Source organism: Streptopelia decaocto (assembly GCF_964273445.1).
Source record: "Streptopelia decaocto genome assembly, chromosome: 6".
In the NCBI taxonomy this organism is placed as follows: Eukaryota; Metazoa; Chordata; class Aves; order Columbiformes; family Columbidae; genus Streptopelia; species Streptopelia decaocto.
Window position 1 is genome coordinate 1,867,565 of NC_138660.1, and position 15,541 is coordinate 1,883,105.

Sequence of the window (15,541 nt, forward strand, 5' to 3'; positions counted from 1 at the left end):
GGCTTTCTGCAAAGTGTGTTTCCCATCTGAATGGGATATTAAGGATATTAAGAAGCCGTGTGCAAGTGTCAGCTCCGCAGGCTAAAGGCAGCGGTTTGGACATGTCACTTTATTTATTTACTTTGAAACATTGTCATTAGTAGTAATGTATTTAATATGTAAATAGAAGCACTTAGCAGCTCTAAATTATTTGGTTATTTGCTGAGTTGAAATTCTTGAGATTTTATCAATTTAAGTTTAATGTTGAAGAAAAAGTTTCTTTCCTTCTCCAATAGCTCCAAAGTTTACTTTGGTAATACCAATTACTTCATTAATGGGTGAACACTAGCTAGTGTGGTTTAATTTCGTTTGCATTCTTCCTTCAGAGTAGAAGCAACACTTTATTTTTTCACTTTTCTTTTGATAAATCGTCAGTTTGTTTACAACTATTAAATTACTAAATGATTTGAAAATGTGTTTGCAGAAATTGGATGATATAACAAATCTCAGTGAATCGTGTCTAATGTTAATACTGTGGATTTTGTGCAGGTCACGCTCGAGAGCTCGTCAACGTTCTTACAGCGGGAGCAGCGAGAGGTCCAGCCACAGGAGAACCCCCAGCGGCTCTCGGGAGCGAGAGCGGCGCAAAGGCAGAGACAGGGAGAAGGGGAAGGAGAAGGGCAAGGGCAAAGACAAGGAGCCGGGCGGCACCAAGCCTGGGTGAGTGGAACACAAACAGGACACCATCTAGCCTTGGTTTACCTTTGCTTTGTAGTATTTGTTATTTAATATCAATGAAGTGGAAATTATTTAAAATCTTTGGATAGTGTGATTCTTAGTGTGTTAAAATTCTGGCGTGTGACATTTCAAACTAAAACTACAGGATGGTTCAATTTACAGTTCTGTTTTTCCCTTGATTTGCAAATAAGTTACATAGCTTTCTTCGATTGATTGAGGTCAATGTTTTTCCAATACATAATAATCCCAATTTAAGGAAAAATGAGGAGTATTGAGAGTCTGAAGATTATTTTTACAGTTCACCCCCTATGCTATAATACATTGTCAGAAGCTTTTTGGGCTTTGTTTGTGGCTCACAGGACGGTTTGGGCACCGGCCCCCACTTTGGGTGGTGGATGAACCGCCCTTCAACCCCGCTCTCAGCCTCGCATCGCTGATCTTGTTTGCACAGATGTCAGGAAAGGCAATTTCTGTAATTACCTCTGCTTTATACACCTTGATCCTGCAGCATTTCCTGCGATGCTGATCTTTTGCTTTCAGCAGGAAGACGCTGCTGTGTCGCCTCCGAAATCTCCCTTGGGTGGATTCCCACTGGATTCCCACTGGAACCCAAAATGTCAATTTCTAGAGCTGCATCTTCCACCCACATTTGTGGCCGCATCTCACAATTACCTCCCTGCTTTTATGGCTTGATGGTATTAGTTATTTAGTCTCTCAGATATCATTACCTGCTTGTCCATGGTTATGGCATTGATTAAGTCAATATTCAAGATCAGCTGTTTGCATGGGGTTCTTTTCTTATTTGCAGCAGGTTACTTAGACTGCTGGGAACCTCAAGAGTGGCATATTCCACGTATTTTAAGGGATCATTTCTTCATTTTACTAAACCATGTGGGACATTTGTCTCTTTGTGTCATGGATGTTTTGGGCAATCTGCAATGTTCACAGTGTGTCTCACAAGATGCATTTTACCTGAAATTCAAATATCTTTCAATACTTTTAGAAGACTTGAGGACAAGCCTGGCTGTTCCAGCCAAAACATTTTTTATAATTAAAGTAGGAAAGTAGGAAAAGAATCCATCCTGAGCACATAACATTGGGTGTGTGAGAGGTTTTCTGGACTTTGTATAGACGCACGTCTTAAATCACGTCGGGGGGTACAGCAGCGCTCCATTAGCATCCTGCCCGGCTTGATGTCCTGTAACAGGATCAATACGAGAGAGCTGCAGGAAGAACACGGGAGTGCCCAGACGTTTTTGGAAGGAAGCAATTTATCTTTATATTTTGATAACTTACAGAATTGCTTATGCTAAATTTGAAAACAAAATGCCCTCTTTGGGTCATTTCCAAGGTAGTTGGGACAAAGAGTACAAACTGATAATAGAAACGATTTATATCATCAGTCCATTTTGCTCAGAGCTCAAGGTAGGGATCGCACAGGGATTTCTTACTTGAAGCATTATTAGACTACAAAATGAAATATACCGTGGGTGATGTTGATATAATCTGTGCTTCATAAACTTTTCTGAGGGGGGGCGACTTGTTTTGCAGTTTAATCAAATAGAGAGCCAAGTGTATCTGTACTGAGAACAGGGGTCTGAGCAGCTTTTTCGCCTTACAGTCATTTGTCACTCTGAAGACTGACGCTGTATCAGCATCACATTATTGTTTGTTAAAGCCTTTGCAAAGCAATGTGTTTGAATACAGGACAGAGCTCTTTGGTACAATTGCCGTTTGCACCATTATGTCTGTGGAACTTTATTATCCCAGCAAGAGTGAACTGGGAACCTACAGTTTTCCTTCCCAAATGTGTATGAGAGAGTTCAGTAGTTTGTCTTGTGTGTCCTCCAGGAAAATGAGGCCACGTAAGGTGTTTTCTAGTTGTGTTTTTGTGCGAGGCTTCCTCAAGCCTCCCAAGTTCTCAGCTTTCTTCCTCCGTATCATTTACTTAGGCATTTATTTTCTTTCAGGGTGAAAAGTATGGGGAAGAAAAGCTAAGGAAGCCCACCTGTCCTTACTTAGCCTATAGATGTATAGGAGGGAGGATGGTGGCACACAAACTGCAGGGACCTTTGGCCAGTGTCAGGCTGTTGGCTTCTGGCGTTTTAGCTTTTTACAGCAGCAGGGAGATCCAATGGACGGTTTCTTTTCTCGTGATGCTCATTTCCAAGGGAAGCATCTAGATAGATGTTTGTTTATATCTGAACGAGGAGGAGTTGGGTTGCAAGAGGAGGTTTGTGGTTGGCTGTGCTCTGCTGGAGAAGCGTCGGCTGTTCCACCGAAACAGCTCAACTCCTCTGCCCGTACAGTCTGCAAGGCTTTAAGGAATATACCGCTTGTGTAGAGGGAGGTTGTGGTAACAGCTGCTTGGAGTTTGGGTTGGGAAGCTCATTACAGCACCCGACAGTACTTGGTGAAAAACCTGGTGCTAACAGCAGCTTATCAAACTTTGCGATAGTTTTGTGCTACAGCAGCGCACCCGAAATATTTATAAACTGAAAGATGGTTGTTTGTTTTAAATCAGGATTATTTAGTTTCCAGTGGAAACTCTTTGGAGAACAAAGCTGATGACAAGCGAGTAGCAAGAAATGTTGTGAACTAGTTTGCATTCAGCCACCACAGCTACTGATTTTCTTTGCGTGTTGCGAGTGACCTGAGCTGACCCGCTGGCTTTGCTGCTTTGGTCTCCTGATCTCACAGTGCTTGTTCAGACTCTGTTCCCCACTTTTGTTTTTAATTGTTTTGTATTTCTGTTGCAGCGCATGGGAGATGGAGCTTTATTGCCTGGAAGGATATATATAAAAATCAATAAGCAGTATGGCTTTTTCTGAATAAGTCTTGCCAGCATTTCTAAAGTAAAAGCACTTGCTTGGCCTTGCAGCCTTTTCTATTTATCCAGTCTCCCAGGCCAAGTTTTAAATCGTATTTCTGTGTCTGTAATAACAATATTGTTCTCTAGTTGTGACCCCTGACTGCATTATTGCTTTGGACCGTTACTTGCTGCTCCACCAGTGCTCCTGCTCTGTAATTAGCACACGTGTGCTTGGCTTTCCCATTCCCAGGACAGAAAACTCTATATCTACTGCTTTATTATGAATAAAACGGAATTGATAAAACAAGGCACAACATAGAGTTTGTGATGCATTATCCTTGTCTGTTAACTCTGCAGAACTTTATCATGCGTAGTAGACATCTGATGTCTAGTATTAGTCTGGTAATTTATTAAAGTTTTGGTTTTGTCTCTGCATCAACGGAAGGAGACAGGCTGGGTTTAATTTCTAATGGCTTATCAAGAAGGGAGTTGTGGTCCTGACAATAGACCCTTGCTGTTTCATTTTGATTATTGATGGGAAAATTAGTGATAGTTCTCCTGAGAGTGTAATGTACTTTGTCCTAGCAATCTGATTTTATTTAAATCTTGTTGGTAAAGCTGAATCACACTCATTTCTAGAGAGAAACAAAGTTTAAAACCAAGATTTGAACCAATGACAGTAGGGTTTGGTTACAGAATCCTCTCTTCCTATTGAAAAGTGTTCTGGAAAATGGGAAAACAAGGCACTGGGTACAGTCTGGATTAGCATTCAAATCCTAATTAATTGGAAGTGCTGTATTTAAAAAGACAAGCGTACAGGTAAGCACAACAGGTTTCTCCTGTTACAACATGTTGTTATTAGCTGAGCTCTGCAGGAAGGTGTCGCTGGAAGAGGCTCCGGGCTCAGCTCTGGTTTTCTTGCCGGGGTCTGTGGCTGCACTTGGGCTCCTGTTCCATTGCTCCCCAAGGTGACCCAGCCTTACTGTGCTTTTCCTCACACACCAATGGCATGGACACGTGTGGCTTTATTCTGGCGTTCCCCTGGATAAGACTGGAGCCGCATTCCAGCCAGTCCCAGACACTGTGATTCTGCCCCTTCCAGGTGTCTTTGGCTTCAGAGCCTCATCCAGCAGTGGGGTTTGAAAGCTGTTCTTTAGTGTATGGTATAGGAATTGTTAATATAGTATTAGCTGCGCATATCCCAAGTCTTGGACGTCAGTGACCTCTGTAGATTGGGAGGTATTGCTTTTGAAATGTCGTAAGGCAGCTGATTTGATGAGCGCACCAGCACTGCGCTTTGGTCTTGTATACATATGAGGTGTTTTCTGTAATAATTTAAATATAACAGCATTAGTAACTATTGCTAACAAGTGTTCTTCTAAGGTATATTAAATCTGGGAAATCCACATATTTTTAGTATTTCTAAAAATAATCATGAGTGACATATTCAGAGTGTCACCAAGTACTGAAACGGAGAAATAAACCAAACAGCAGAGTTAATTATACTGTTCAGCATCATTCTTTATTTGATCAGCGCTGGGGAGCTCTGGGGCTCATCCTCCACAAGCGCTCCAAAGGCTCGATGCTCTTACATTGCTTGTGTTCACATAATGGTTACATATGCATTACAATCTTTGAAAATGTTGACAGATATCTATACTAAGAAATAATTGATGATGATAGTTGTAATTGTTCAGTTTCTTACTTACATCTATTAATTATTAGTTAAATATAAGCTAAGCACTCTGCTTCTAAACTTCATCTTCTGTCTCCTCTTGTCATGCAGAAGGATCCAAAACTTGAGAAATATCCCCTGGTTTTGCAGGTGGTCAGAAAGCATTGATCACGTCGCTTGGTTAATGATGGGCGCGTCATTTGTAACTTAATCACAGTGTACATTAATTTAGCAGCTTCTCCTCAATTCGCCCCTTTTCAATACACTCGCAGATTCTTTTGCAATATAGATCTACAAACTATGACCATCTCGTGTTGCGGTATGGCAGAGTTCTCCGGTCCCTGATAGCAGTACCAAATAGAACATTGTAGCGTAACGCAAGTAAAAATTATTAGCATTAAAATTAGAGTCACAAGCTGTATCGTTTTTTGTAACTTCATGTAATACTTGAGTTTATTCCCCAAAGGATTTGCGATTGCTCGTATTTCAATACAGTGTAAGACTATTGTCAAGACTATAATTATCACCAATAATGCCAACATGGGATAGTTTCCAGTTTTGAATTCGAACCGTGCAGACAATTATTTTAGTTCATTTTGGGCTATAAAAGTTTTCACTACAGATTCATATAAAAACTCTGTAGTCTCAAGGATTCGCTGAAACGGCCACGTGGGTCCCAGTTGGATTTTGGTCCCGATTTACTTAACACACATCATTGTACCACTACAATATTTTTCCACTAATTTTTTTTGCTAATCAAAGCATCATATTCATCTTCTATTTATGCTTCTAAAAATGCTCTTGTTTGAAAACAACTTGCCTACATGTCTTCACTGACCTGGACGTGTGTGCTGTTGAATTTTGATGACTGAAGTCTTGATTTGCTTAAAACCAGGCAAGTTGTGGCATTCTGAGACGTGCTTTTCATATGGATTGTTGTTCATTGTTGAACTGGGGGGAAAAAACCTACTAAAAACTTGTGAACTTTAAATAATTTTTATTCGATTGATGGGTTTCTCCCCAGCTTTCTGAGCAGAATTTTGGATTCCTTTTTCAAGTGTTTTGGGCAGTTTTTAATGGAGTCAATGAAGAGCAGCGCCTCGGTTGTTATATAACAAAGGTGCTGTGCCGTTCATCAAACCCGACCACCCTTTTAATTTCTGCTGCTTGATGACGCTGTCGCTCCATTTGCGCATCAACCGTCTCACAGCTCCTCAAATACTCTGACAGAGCTGAAAAGTTTGGTTTGCAAACACAGTCCTCCCTTTTCATTCCGTGTGTCCCCCATTTCAACACCTGCGAGGTCCCTCTGTCCCGGGCGCCTTTTCAGCCGTGTTTTCCGTGCCCCGTGGGTTCCGCGGATGCTCTTTGGGTGACAAACGTCGCGCTTTTGGCGCTTGGCGGGAGATGTGAGAAGCAAATTGGGAATATTGGACTCCGCGGTGTTTGCCAGCAGTCAGACGCTCCTGGAGCTCCTCGTAGTTGTATTTCCCCCCTCTTTCCACACCAGGCAGTAGGAAGTCGTTGATGGTAATTTGCTCCCATTTGCATACAGGTTATGGAGTTGTGTGGTGCAAAGCGCACTCAGAACTCCTTTCAAGTGTCTGTTGAGATCAAAGGCGGGCTGTGTGATCGCTGTTGTCTGACACCAAGCTGTGTGGTGTTGTTTTCATTAAACATTTATCGTTCTTCCAATGTGACAGCAGGCAACTTTGTGCTCGGCTAACACGTTTTCATGCAAAATTTATTGGCAAAGACGAGGCGTTGTAAAGAGACGTGGTTGCCTTTCACCGGTGGCGAAGGGTGAGTGTTTGATTGGGAGGCAGGTCCCGCCGGCGCGTCTCAGGCCTGGGTTACGCCGAACAACTTGGCTTTTAATTAACAAGGAAACGGATCTTAACGTCGTTTATTCTGAGAAACTTTGCTTTGGCAGAGCACGCGAACGTGTTTATTTTCATTTGTTCATTGGTTTTCGCACAGTTTATTATGGTCCCGTAGTGACGGGCTGGGGTAGCCCTTGTAAATTAAACGCTGACTTAATAGGAGGGACTAATACACTAAGGTTTTTGATAGCTCCGTGCATATAAACTCTTGCCTTCAAGACTATTTGCTGAGAAATTTAGGAGTTACTAGGGTGACCTTTGCAGTATAAACCACCTTTTTAATGACAAAAATAGATGAGCTACCATATTTAATTGATAACATATTAGAGTAAGGCATGATTGGTTATTCATACTTGGTTCTTCCATTGATCTGTTTTTGGTTTTGGAGCACTTCCATTGTAAAAGCAACTTTGCAGCCTGTAATCAAAGGGTTTGCCCCTTCTCTGGGGGTTTGAGGTTATACGAGAAGCAGCGGTGGCTGGGAAAAATCATGTATTTCTCTTAGAACAACGGGTTTAAGTAGGGGAAATACGCGTTATTTTTAAGGACCTGAAGCCTTCATCAGGTCTAATACAGACTCAGCAATCATCAGCCTTAAATTGAGGTCGGGTACAATTCCTCGGGGTGCAGCGTGTTCGTTAATCGGTCGGACAATGAGGAGGACGAGTAGCTTATCACTTCCCATACTGGCCATGGTGACAAGAGGTGGCTCTCGAAATCTGTCACATGTGGGTGTTTATCTGATCCAATTATGCACACGCCGGTTCCAAAACGTAATCTCTGTAGTTGTTGGCCTAAGGTATTTGTGTTCAATCATCTCTATTCACTTACAAATGGGATTTTGTCACACTGAGCCTGATTTTGTCACTCTAAGACCTTTTCTTTAAAACCTTACATGACAAAATACATTTAGCAAGTCGCAGAAACGTGCAAATAGAAATTGATGCTCAGGGTGCTATGACGCTTGTTTAATTTGCACTGCTCTGGGTCTCTAATTCATCAGTTATCTTTAATTATTTGGATTGTCTTTAGAACTTATTTTAAAGAGGCTGATGAGGGTAATATAACAAAAGCACATTGGGTTTATTTTGCAGTTTAAGGGTTCTAAAGAAAAAATAGCGTACTTTACAAAGTTTTGATCCAGAACATAATAAATGAGAATCGCTCTGGGCTGAAACGTTTCATGCCGTGTTTCAACCTTCAGCATATTGTGGTTGGTGGGTTATACGCATCCTAGAGTAGGTGCTTATAGTAAAGTTATAACAAACCCTTGTCTGAGGTGGAACGGACAGTGTCCGTAGTGACAATGCCCTGTTGAAGAACATTAGACTCCGCATATGTAGAAATCTATTTAAAATTAGAGAATGTGTTTTGAGTGCTGAAACCAAACGACTTCAGTCCCACGTTGGCAAACCCTTGGAGCACTTGCAGTGGAGTTTTCTTTGTTCTTTTGTCAGAGGGGAAAAGAAATCTGTCCTTGAGCTGAGTGGTTTTATTTTCAATGGCTGGACTAAGTGCTGAGAACTTTCTAACAGCTCACACCACTGAGAGGTTGTTGCAATCAAGTTTGAAGGTGCTGGTGGTACTTATTAATTACAGTCATTTGTGCCTTGAAGAATAGCAGATAATAAGCTGCTAAAATCTTATCTGAGCTGGGGTATCTGCCCATTGCTTTGGTTTCCTATGGAGTGGGCTGGCGAGGACCTTCGAGATGTCTCCTCACGGCGAGGGAGTTATTTACCCAGAAACAAAAGCAAACCAAAACACCCCCCTCTACTTATTGCTTTATTTTCACTGCTTTTACTTTCCTCTCTATCTCTTGTTAGATTTTTTTCCTTCTTTTCTCCAGCAATGTTTGTGCCTGATTGAAGATTATTCTGGTGACAAGGGTTTGCAGTTTTGCTTTGAGAGCAATGGAGCCGTGAGGCCCGGAGCAGGTGGGGGCCGCTCACTTCAGCCTCCGCTGGGGAGCGGCTTTTGTCCCCAAACTGTGGAAGCAGCTGATGGATTTGGCAGGAAACCTGTTCATTCTCTGGAGATTTTCAGGGCCGGGGACTTCATGCCGCCTCATCGGTTCTCTTAGTAGGAATCTGATCTAGAACTGTGTAAATAGCACATTCTTCATCCTCATTCGTAGCTTTACAACCTATTAAATGTTACTGTCATGAAGAATGTGCACTAGAGTGGTTTTGCGATTATTGCGTATAGCAAAATGCTTGTAGCGTGGTATATTATAAATGCCTCATGTTATTGCAGGCAGGATCCCAATATCTTTTCGTAGGTAACTGAAGACGTCACCTTGTACTCGTGGTGGTTCTCTGGGGTCGCTTGTATGCAGACAGATTTCATTACTTGCCCTTTCAGAATTCTTAATTTTGCATGGAAAAGGAATCGAATAGTTTGGACTAATTCCCATCCAGACACGAGAAAGATTGAGAGTGTCCTGGACATGGGGCATTTTAAGGATGCTTAGACAAATGAGTTAATTAGCTTTGCTGGCAAAAATGTCCCAGTGTTGGGAAGCAGAAGGAACAGCCGAGGGGCCAAATGAGGACAGTTTCCCCTCCGGTCCGTCAGCCCACGGGTGGAAGAGGAGGAAGAGTTTCCCCAGCACAGGACAGAGCCGTCCCCGTGCCCGGAGCAGCTCGAGGGTCACTTGTCTTTGACCTACATTTGTTGTATTTGTCGGCTGGGCTCTGTTGGCCTTGTTTGTCTTTTTGTTTGCTAAAAATCCCCTTTGAAGACTGAAGAGGATGGCCGTTTATTTAATGGGCTGTGACACGGAGAGCAGCATATGGTCCAGAGGGCTGTAAAGAACCAGCAGGGTCCACGTGGGTGAGAGTGGAGCACGACTGAGCAGAAGATGTCAGAGAACCCGCTGAATAACCATTTCATTTTCACTCACTAAGTACTTTTTGTACTAAGTAGAAAAATACCCATTCTGTGCTCAAGTTCTGTGGTTCAGACTGTCAGTCAGCGCTGCTTGGTAAATTAGCTTCCCTGCTAAATTAATGTGCTATGTTGAGGGAATTATATTTCTCCCTATTTACAGCAGTAGGTTTTGGAATGCATTTGAAGGCTGTATCTTCAAAGACACACATTCTTTTAAGCTGTTTAAAATTTTCAAAACTATCCAGTCCTTAAAACTGCCAACCACCATGATTGTCCTTTTATAACGATATAATTTGCATTATCTTGGGTTTTTAAACTGAGTAATTCCTTAAATGCAGAGTATTCTTTTGGAAAGCGTTTCATTTGCCCGCATGTACAAACACACACTCCGGATGGAAACACGCAGGGGTTTTTATGATGATTATTTTACCGAGACACCTTGCACTTTGAGAGCAGCTGACTATTGTTTTAATGGCCTCTCTTAATCTGTGCATGAGGAATCCCAACCGAATGCTACGGAGCTGTGAAAATCCCGTTAGTGTGAGCTGTAATCTCTTTACTGGGTTTAAGTAGTTGGAGTGGCGCTCAGACACCCTGCAGCCACTGAGCCGCAGAGATACAGTAATCGCCCAGCGCGGACCCACGGACTGAAGCCGACGAGTCCCCTGCAATCATTTAGGTAAAAAACACACCAGAGGCAACAACAGCAACAAAACAATCCAAAATACACGGTGGTCTAAAGCAAAATTTAATTTCAAACCTTGATTTTTTTTTTTTGGATAAAGAAAAACTTAAGCAATGTAAATTGTTTAATGTTCCAAATCTGCCTTCATTTATGTCTCTTCTCCATTCTTCCCCTCGGTGTCCCCGCGCTGGGGGTGCAGATGAGTTGCCTTTGGAGGTCTGGTCGGTCTTTTTGTTACTAGAAACGTTTTAGCCATTGTTATTAAATAGAGGAAAAACTAAAAATACAGGTGAATCTGTAAGTAAACAAATGCTATCATTCCACAGAGTGGTTTTTGGTTCAATGCAGAGCTTTTGGTCCATTTTGTGTTAAGTCTGTGGTACTAAAGAGGCCTCAAGGTTACAAATTAACATTGTAGTTCAAACCTTTTTATTTTTAATGCTATTCCTTTGCATTATCGCTTCTTCTATCCTGCAAACAAGCCTGGAGCGCTCAAACATTTGGCTGTTTCCTTCATTCAGTGTCATTATTTGCCCGTAGGAGATGAGCACTGAGCAGCAGCTACTCGAGGTTGGAAAGGGCCTGAAACACGGGCGGTTCTGCCGAGGGAGCGAGTAGAGCGTGTTTGTCTCCATCAACACCATTTCCTTAGAAGAATTTTCCCCAGAAGCGGGAAGTTCTCAGATCTCCCCGTGGAGAAGGCGGCTCAACCCAAACCTTCTGTTTTTGAGTGTATCTGCTGAATTTCCGCGTCTGGTTTCCATAAGAATTCAGAATACAGCAGGTACACAAGCTGTTCACGTCTCTGTTCTCTGCATCTTATCCAATTTTGGAATAAAACTCAGTTCTGTAGCGGAATCCGCCAACAAAATTAGTGTAGTATTAACATCTCCAGCCCGCACCACGTTTTCTTGTGGCAGCATGACTTCAGCATCGAGGGGTTTATTCCCTTTTTTCATAGATTATGGTGACTCCAGCACTAATGTAATAAATTGAGGTTTTTCTGGGAATCGTTTCTACCTCAGGCGTCAATTTTTACGTGGTTTGTGGTGTTAAAAACAGCATCTTCAAAGATCCCTGAAGGCCAAGCCTGGCAGATGCTTCAAGTGACTTTCAGGTAGAAATGGGGAGACCCAGAGGAGACACATGGAATGTGCTGGGGATTCCATGGATTCCCACTTGCTCCGCTTCCCACAGCTGAAGTTCGTGTAAGACAAGGCCCATTTAATGGTGAATTATGTTGGCAATGATTTTTCTCCCAGCCTGCAATCGAAAAAGCCAGATCAGCCCATTCTCTCTCCAAATGGATTAAGGAATTGATCAGGAAGGTCTGACTTCGCCGCTCAGATCAGAATCTTTTGAGGCTGCTTAATGGGATCATGCTGTGTCAAAGAGGGAAAAGGGGGTTTTCGCATTGATTCCTGGCAGGTGGGCATCGCTCTGTGCTTTGAAAAATATTCAAAACATACACACAATGGATTTATAGCAAAGTGTTGAGCGGAGTGTGATGGGGAACGCTGCCTGTTCCTCTGCAGGGCAGGAGGGCTGAGAAGGCTTCACGAGTCTTTTTAATTAGCAAATTGGCAGGATGTGGTTCCCGCCACTACCCATATTTATCCTCTACATCATCCAGAAGAACCTGAGTAAGTGTGTGTAAAAGAACCCGGGTGTTATTCTTCACAAAACTAATGTTGATTTCTGTGCTGTAGCAGAGACCAGTCCGCCAGTCGCAGGTGTGCAATTCCGTAATTAATTAGTTGTTAGGAATTCTGATGTGAAAGTAAAAACCTGTTTTCTGGCCATGTTAAACAATCAAGAACCTCCTATGGCACAATCTCTGTATGAAGTTTTAGCTCATGTCGCAGCATTGGCTTCTACTGGGAGTTGACGTATGGTAGGTCCTCTGTAAGTCAGCAGGAAGATGGAAGAGAAGGTTGGGGCTTAGATGGAGTGGAAGACACTAAATCTTATTCAAAAGGTCAGGCTGTGTTTTGTATAGAGAAGGACAAAAGATTAACATCCACCAATTAATTTGTTCAAAAAACCAAAACAAGCTTGAGGCCCCAGAGCTTGTTGAAAACCATTTCCATTACGCTTATAAAATAGATCTCTCCTCTTGAGAAGCAGCCCTACCAATATTAATTGCAAAGATTGAGGGTTTTGCTTGCTTATTTTCAATAAAGAACAGATGAAAGCACAATTTATAAACGGAAAAAAATCACAAAAGAGTTATGTTGAATGTTCATATTGCAGGATGTTGAGCTTTAAAATGTGTTTCTCTTCTCACCAACTCATCTCAGTTGTTTTTTACAAGGCTGGCCTGACATATTTTAGCTCTCATTGCTGCATTTAAGCTATTTGGCCGCTTTTCCTTGCCATGCAGTTCAGCTTTCATTTATTTTTGGTGGGGAAGGAAAGCAGCAGAGAACACAGGAACAGGAGATTCTGTGCTCCGTCTACGTATCTTCTTGGCTCTCCATAAGTAACTGATTTCTTTTTCTATTTTAATGTTTGCTGTGTTTTCCCTTCTATTTTTTAAGCATTTAGGCTATAGTAACTCAGTGAAGTGATGTTGGATGTTTAGATCCAGGTGTTAAATGCGTGAAATTTTATATACTTGTGGTTATTGGTTTTGAAAATTATACTCTGTGCTGTTTAAATAATATATTTGTATAATGTAAATGCCTTGCTTTTCGTTTATGCTTCTTGCCTTCCTTATGTTTTCTTCTGACAGACTTTCCTAGGTTTTGATAAGTTTAACATAAAATTGTCACTAATCTAAGGCTGAGAGTGTGAGAATTGAAGACGGAAGAATTGAAGAATTCAATTAAAGAATTCTGAAGACGGTCACGTTGTTCAGTCCAGCGAAGGCCTCAACGGCTGCTAATACATTTTTAATGAAGTTATATATTGAAGTTATATTAGGTCAGCATTAGAAAACTGAAAAATGTCAAAAAAGGTTAAAAGGGACATTCCCACTTTCCTTGATACCGTCACCGTATGTGATATCCCTTGTGGCCCCTTTTCGCCTCCCTCCAGAAAGCGTCGCCTATCTCAAGCTTATCAAACTCCCTCTGTATCTTGAAATGTGAAGTGGTTTGACATGGATTTATATGAAGCAGTTGTGATGTGTGTGTGTCACGGGACGGGGGATGAAGGATCCTGTGGGGAGCGGCTGAGGGACCTGGGGGTTCAGCTGGAGAACAGGAGGTGAGGGGAGACCTTCTGATCTCTGAACTGCCTGAAAGGAGCTTGGAGCCAGGGGGGTCGGGCTCTGCTCCCCAGGAACAAGCGCCAGGAGCAGAGGAAACGGCCTCAAGTTGCCCAGGGGAGGTTGAGGTTGGATTTAGGAACAATTTCTTCCCCAAAGGGCTGTGGGGCATTGGAACAGGCTGCCCAGGGCAGTGCTGGAGTCACCATCCCTGGAGGGTTGGACAGACGGACATGAGGTTCTCAGGGACATGGGACAGCGACAGGGCTGGGGGAACAGTTGAACTCCATGATCTTGAGGGTCTCTTCACACCAAAATGATTCTATGATGCTACTTTGCAACTTTTTCTGCACTGTTCCCTTTAGAGATCCCCTAAAGAAATAGTTAAACTGTTTTGTTTTGTTTTTACAGAGAAAGAGAAGCGTCCGGAGCCATAGGTAGGGTCACGCTTCGGGAGCGTCCATAGCTTCTGCATTGCCACTCAGACCATTAAATAGTACAGTTCCAAGGTGACCATATCTTTAACCTTTATGAGGAAAAATGAGTTAAAATAACAGGTCGTCGAAAGGCGTGGTTATGAATATTAGTCACAAGTAAAAAGCGTTAGTGTGTAGGTGAAATCTAGGATGGATATTGGTTTTTCTGCCTAAAGGAGGTCCCCACGATGTCTGGTTTCTTTGATGTCCAGTAGCTTCTTGGTGGGGTGAGCGAGGAGAAGACGGCGTCGTGCTGCGGGCAGCAAACCGGACGGGTGGCGCGGATTCCTCAATGGGAAATAAACATCATAGTCTGGTTTATCTCGAATATAGCATTGCTGATAAGGGGGGGTTGATCACAGTATATACAATGTTTAAAAAAATATATCACTTTTCACGGATTTTTCTATCCAAATGGCTTTTTTTAAACAGTTGTGAACATTTTACTTCAATCGTGAGCGAGTTGCAGATGACTTGGATCAATGAGCCGGTTCTGTGATCGCATTGCCTGCTGGTAAAAACATACTAGAGGGGAATACTTTTCTGGTTACAAAAGCATGCTAAACACATTCACATATGGATAATACGTATGGAAATACTTGTTTTTAAGTCAGTATGGGAATAGACATTTTGTGAACATATGATCTGATTTGAGCGTGAGGGTTTTCACACATGATACCAGTGCTGCTCAGTTCTGCCGGCAGAAACCAAGTGGTTAGTTTTATATGCAACGTCGTGCTTGCTTTCTCCTACTCTGCCTTTAATCTAGCGCTGGGTTTATGTAATGCAATAGAAATGTTGCTAACATGATTAGACTTTTATATCTTATTAGCTCAAATACTGCGTACAATAAAATGGAAAACTGTTTAAATTTTATGTTTAAGTGCTTGAGATAAGAGTTCTTGTAAATGAAATGTGATTACATTTCTGTAATAGATCTTCTCTGTCTGTTAGGACTTTGTTTAGCTATGTAATTCTATTGGGATTGCTGTTTCTAAGTTTGATTTTTAGGAATAGCCATGTAAAATACTCAGTGTTACACGCAGAGAACAACGAACACAAATCTATTGGAAACTCGGCGTTTCCTGTCCGAGAAAGAGAAGCGCTGCTGGACAGTTTGCTTTGTGAGAGCCAATCTGAACTAAACACAACTCCCTCACATCACCTTGAATTTCCATCTGTGTAACCCC

At 42.1% G+C, this 15,541-nt stretch overlaps 1 protein-coding gene across 3 annotated transcripts in view; it reads left to right on the top strand.

The window, feature by feature from the left end:
• RSRC1 (arginine and serine rich coiled-coil 1) overlaps nt 1-15,541 on the top strand; it is a 127,730-nt gene that overhangs the window by 30,893 nt on the left and 81,296 nt on the right. For all 3 annotated transcript variants that reach the window (XM_082057142.1, XM_082057144.1, XM_082057143.1), the window contains one exon: nt 529-699. In XM_082057142.1, coding sequence (XP_081913268.1) covers nt 529-699 — 171 coding nt within the window. The remainder of the gene's footprint in view (nt 1-528; nt 700-15,541) is intronic.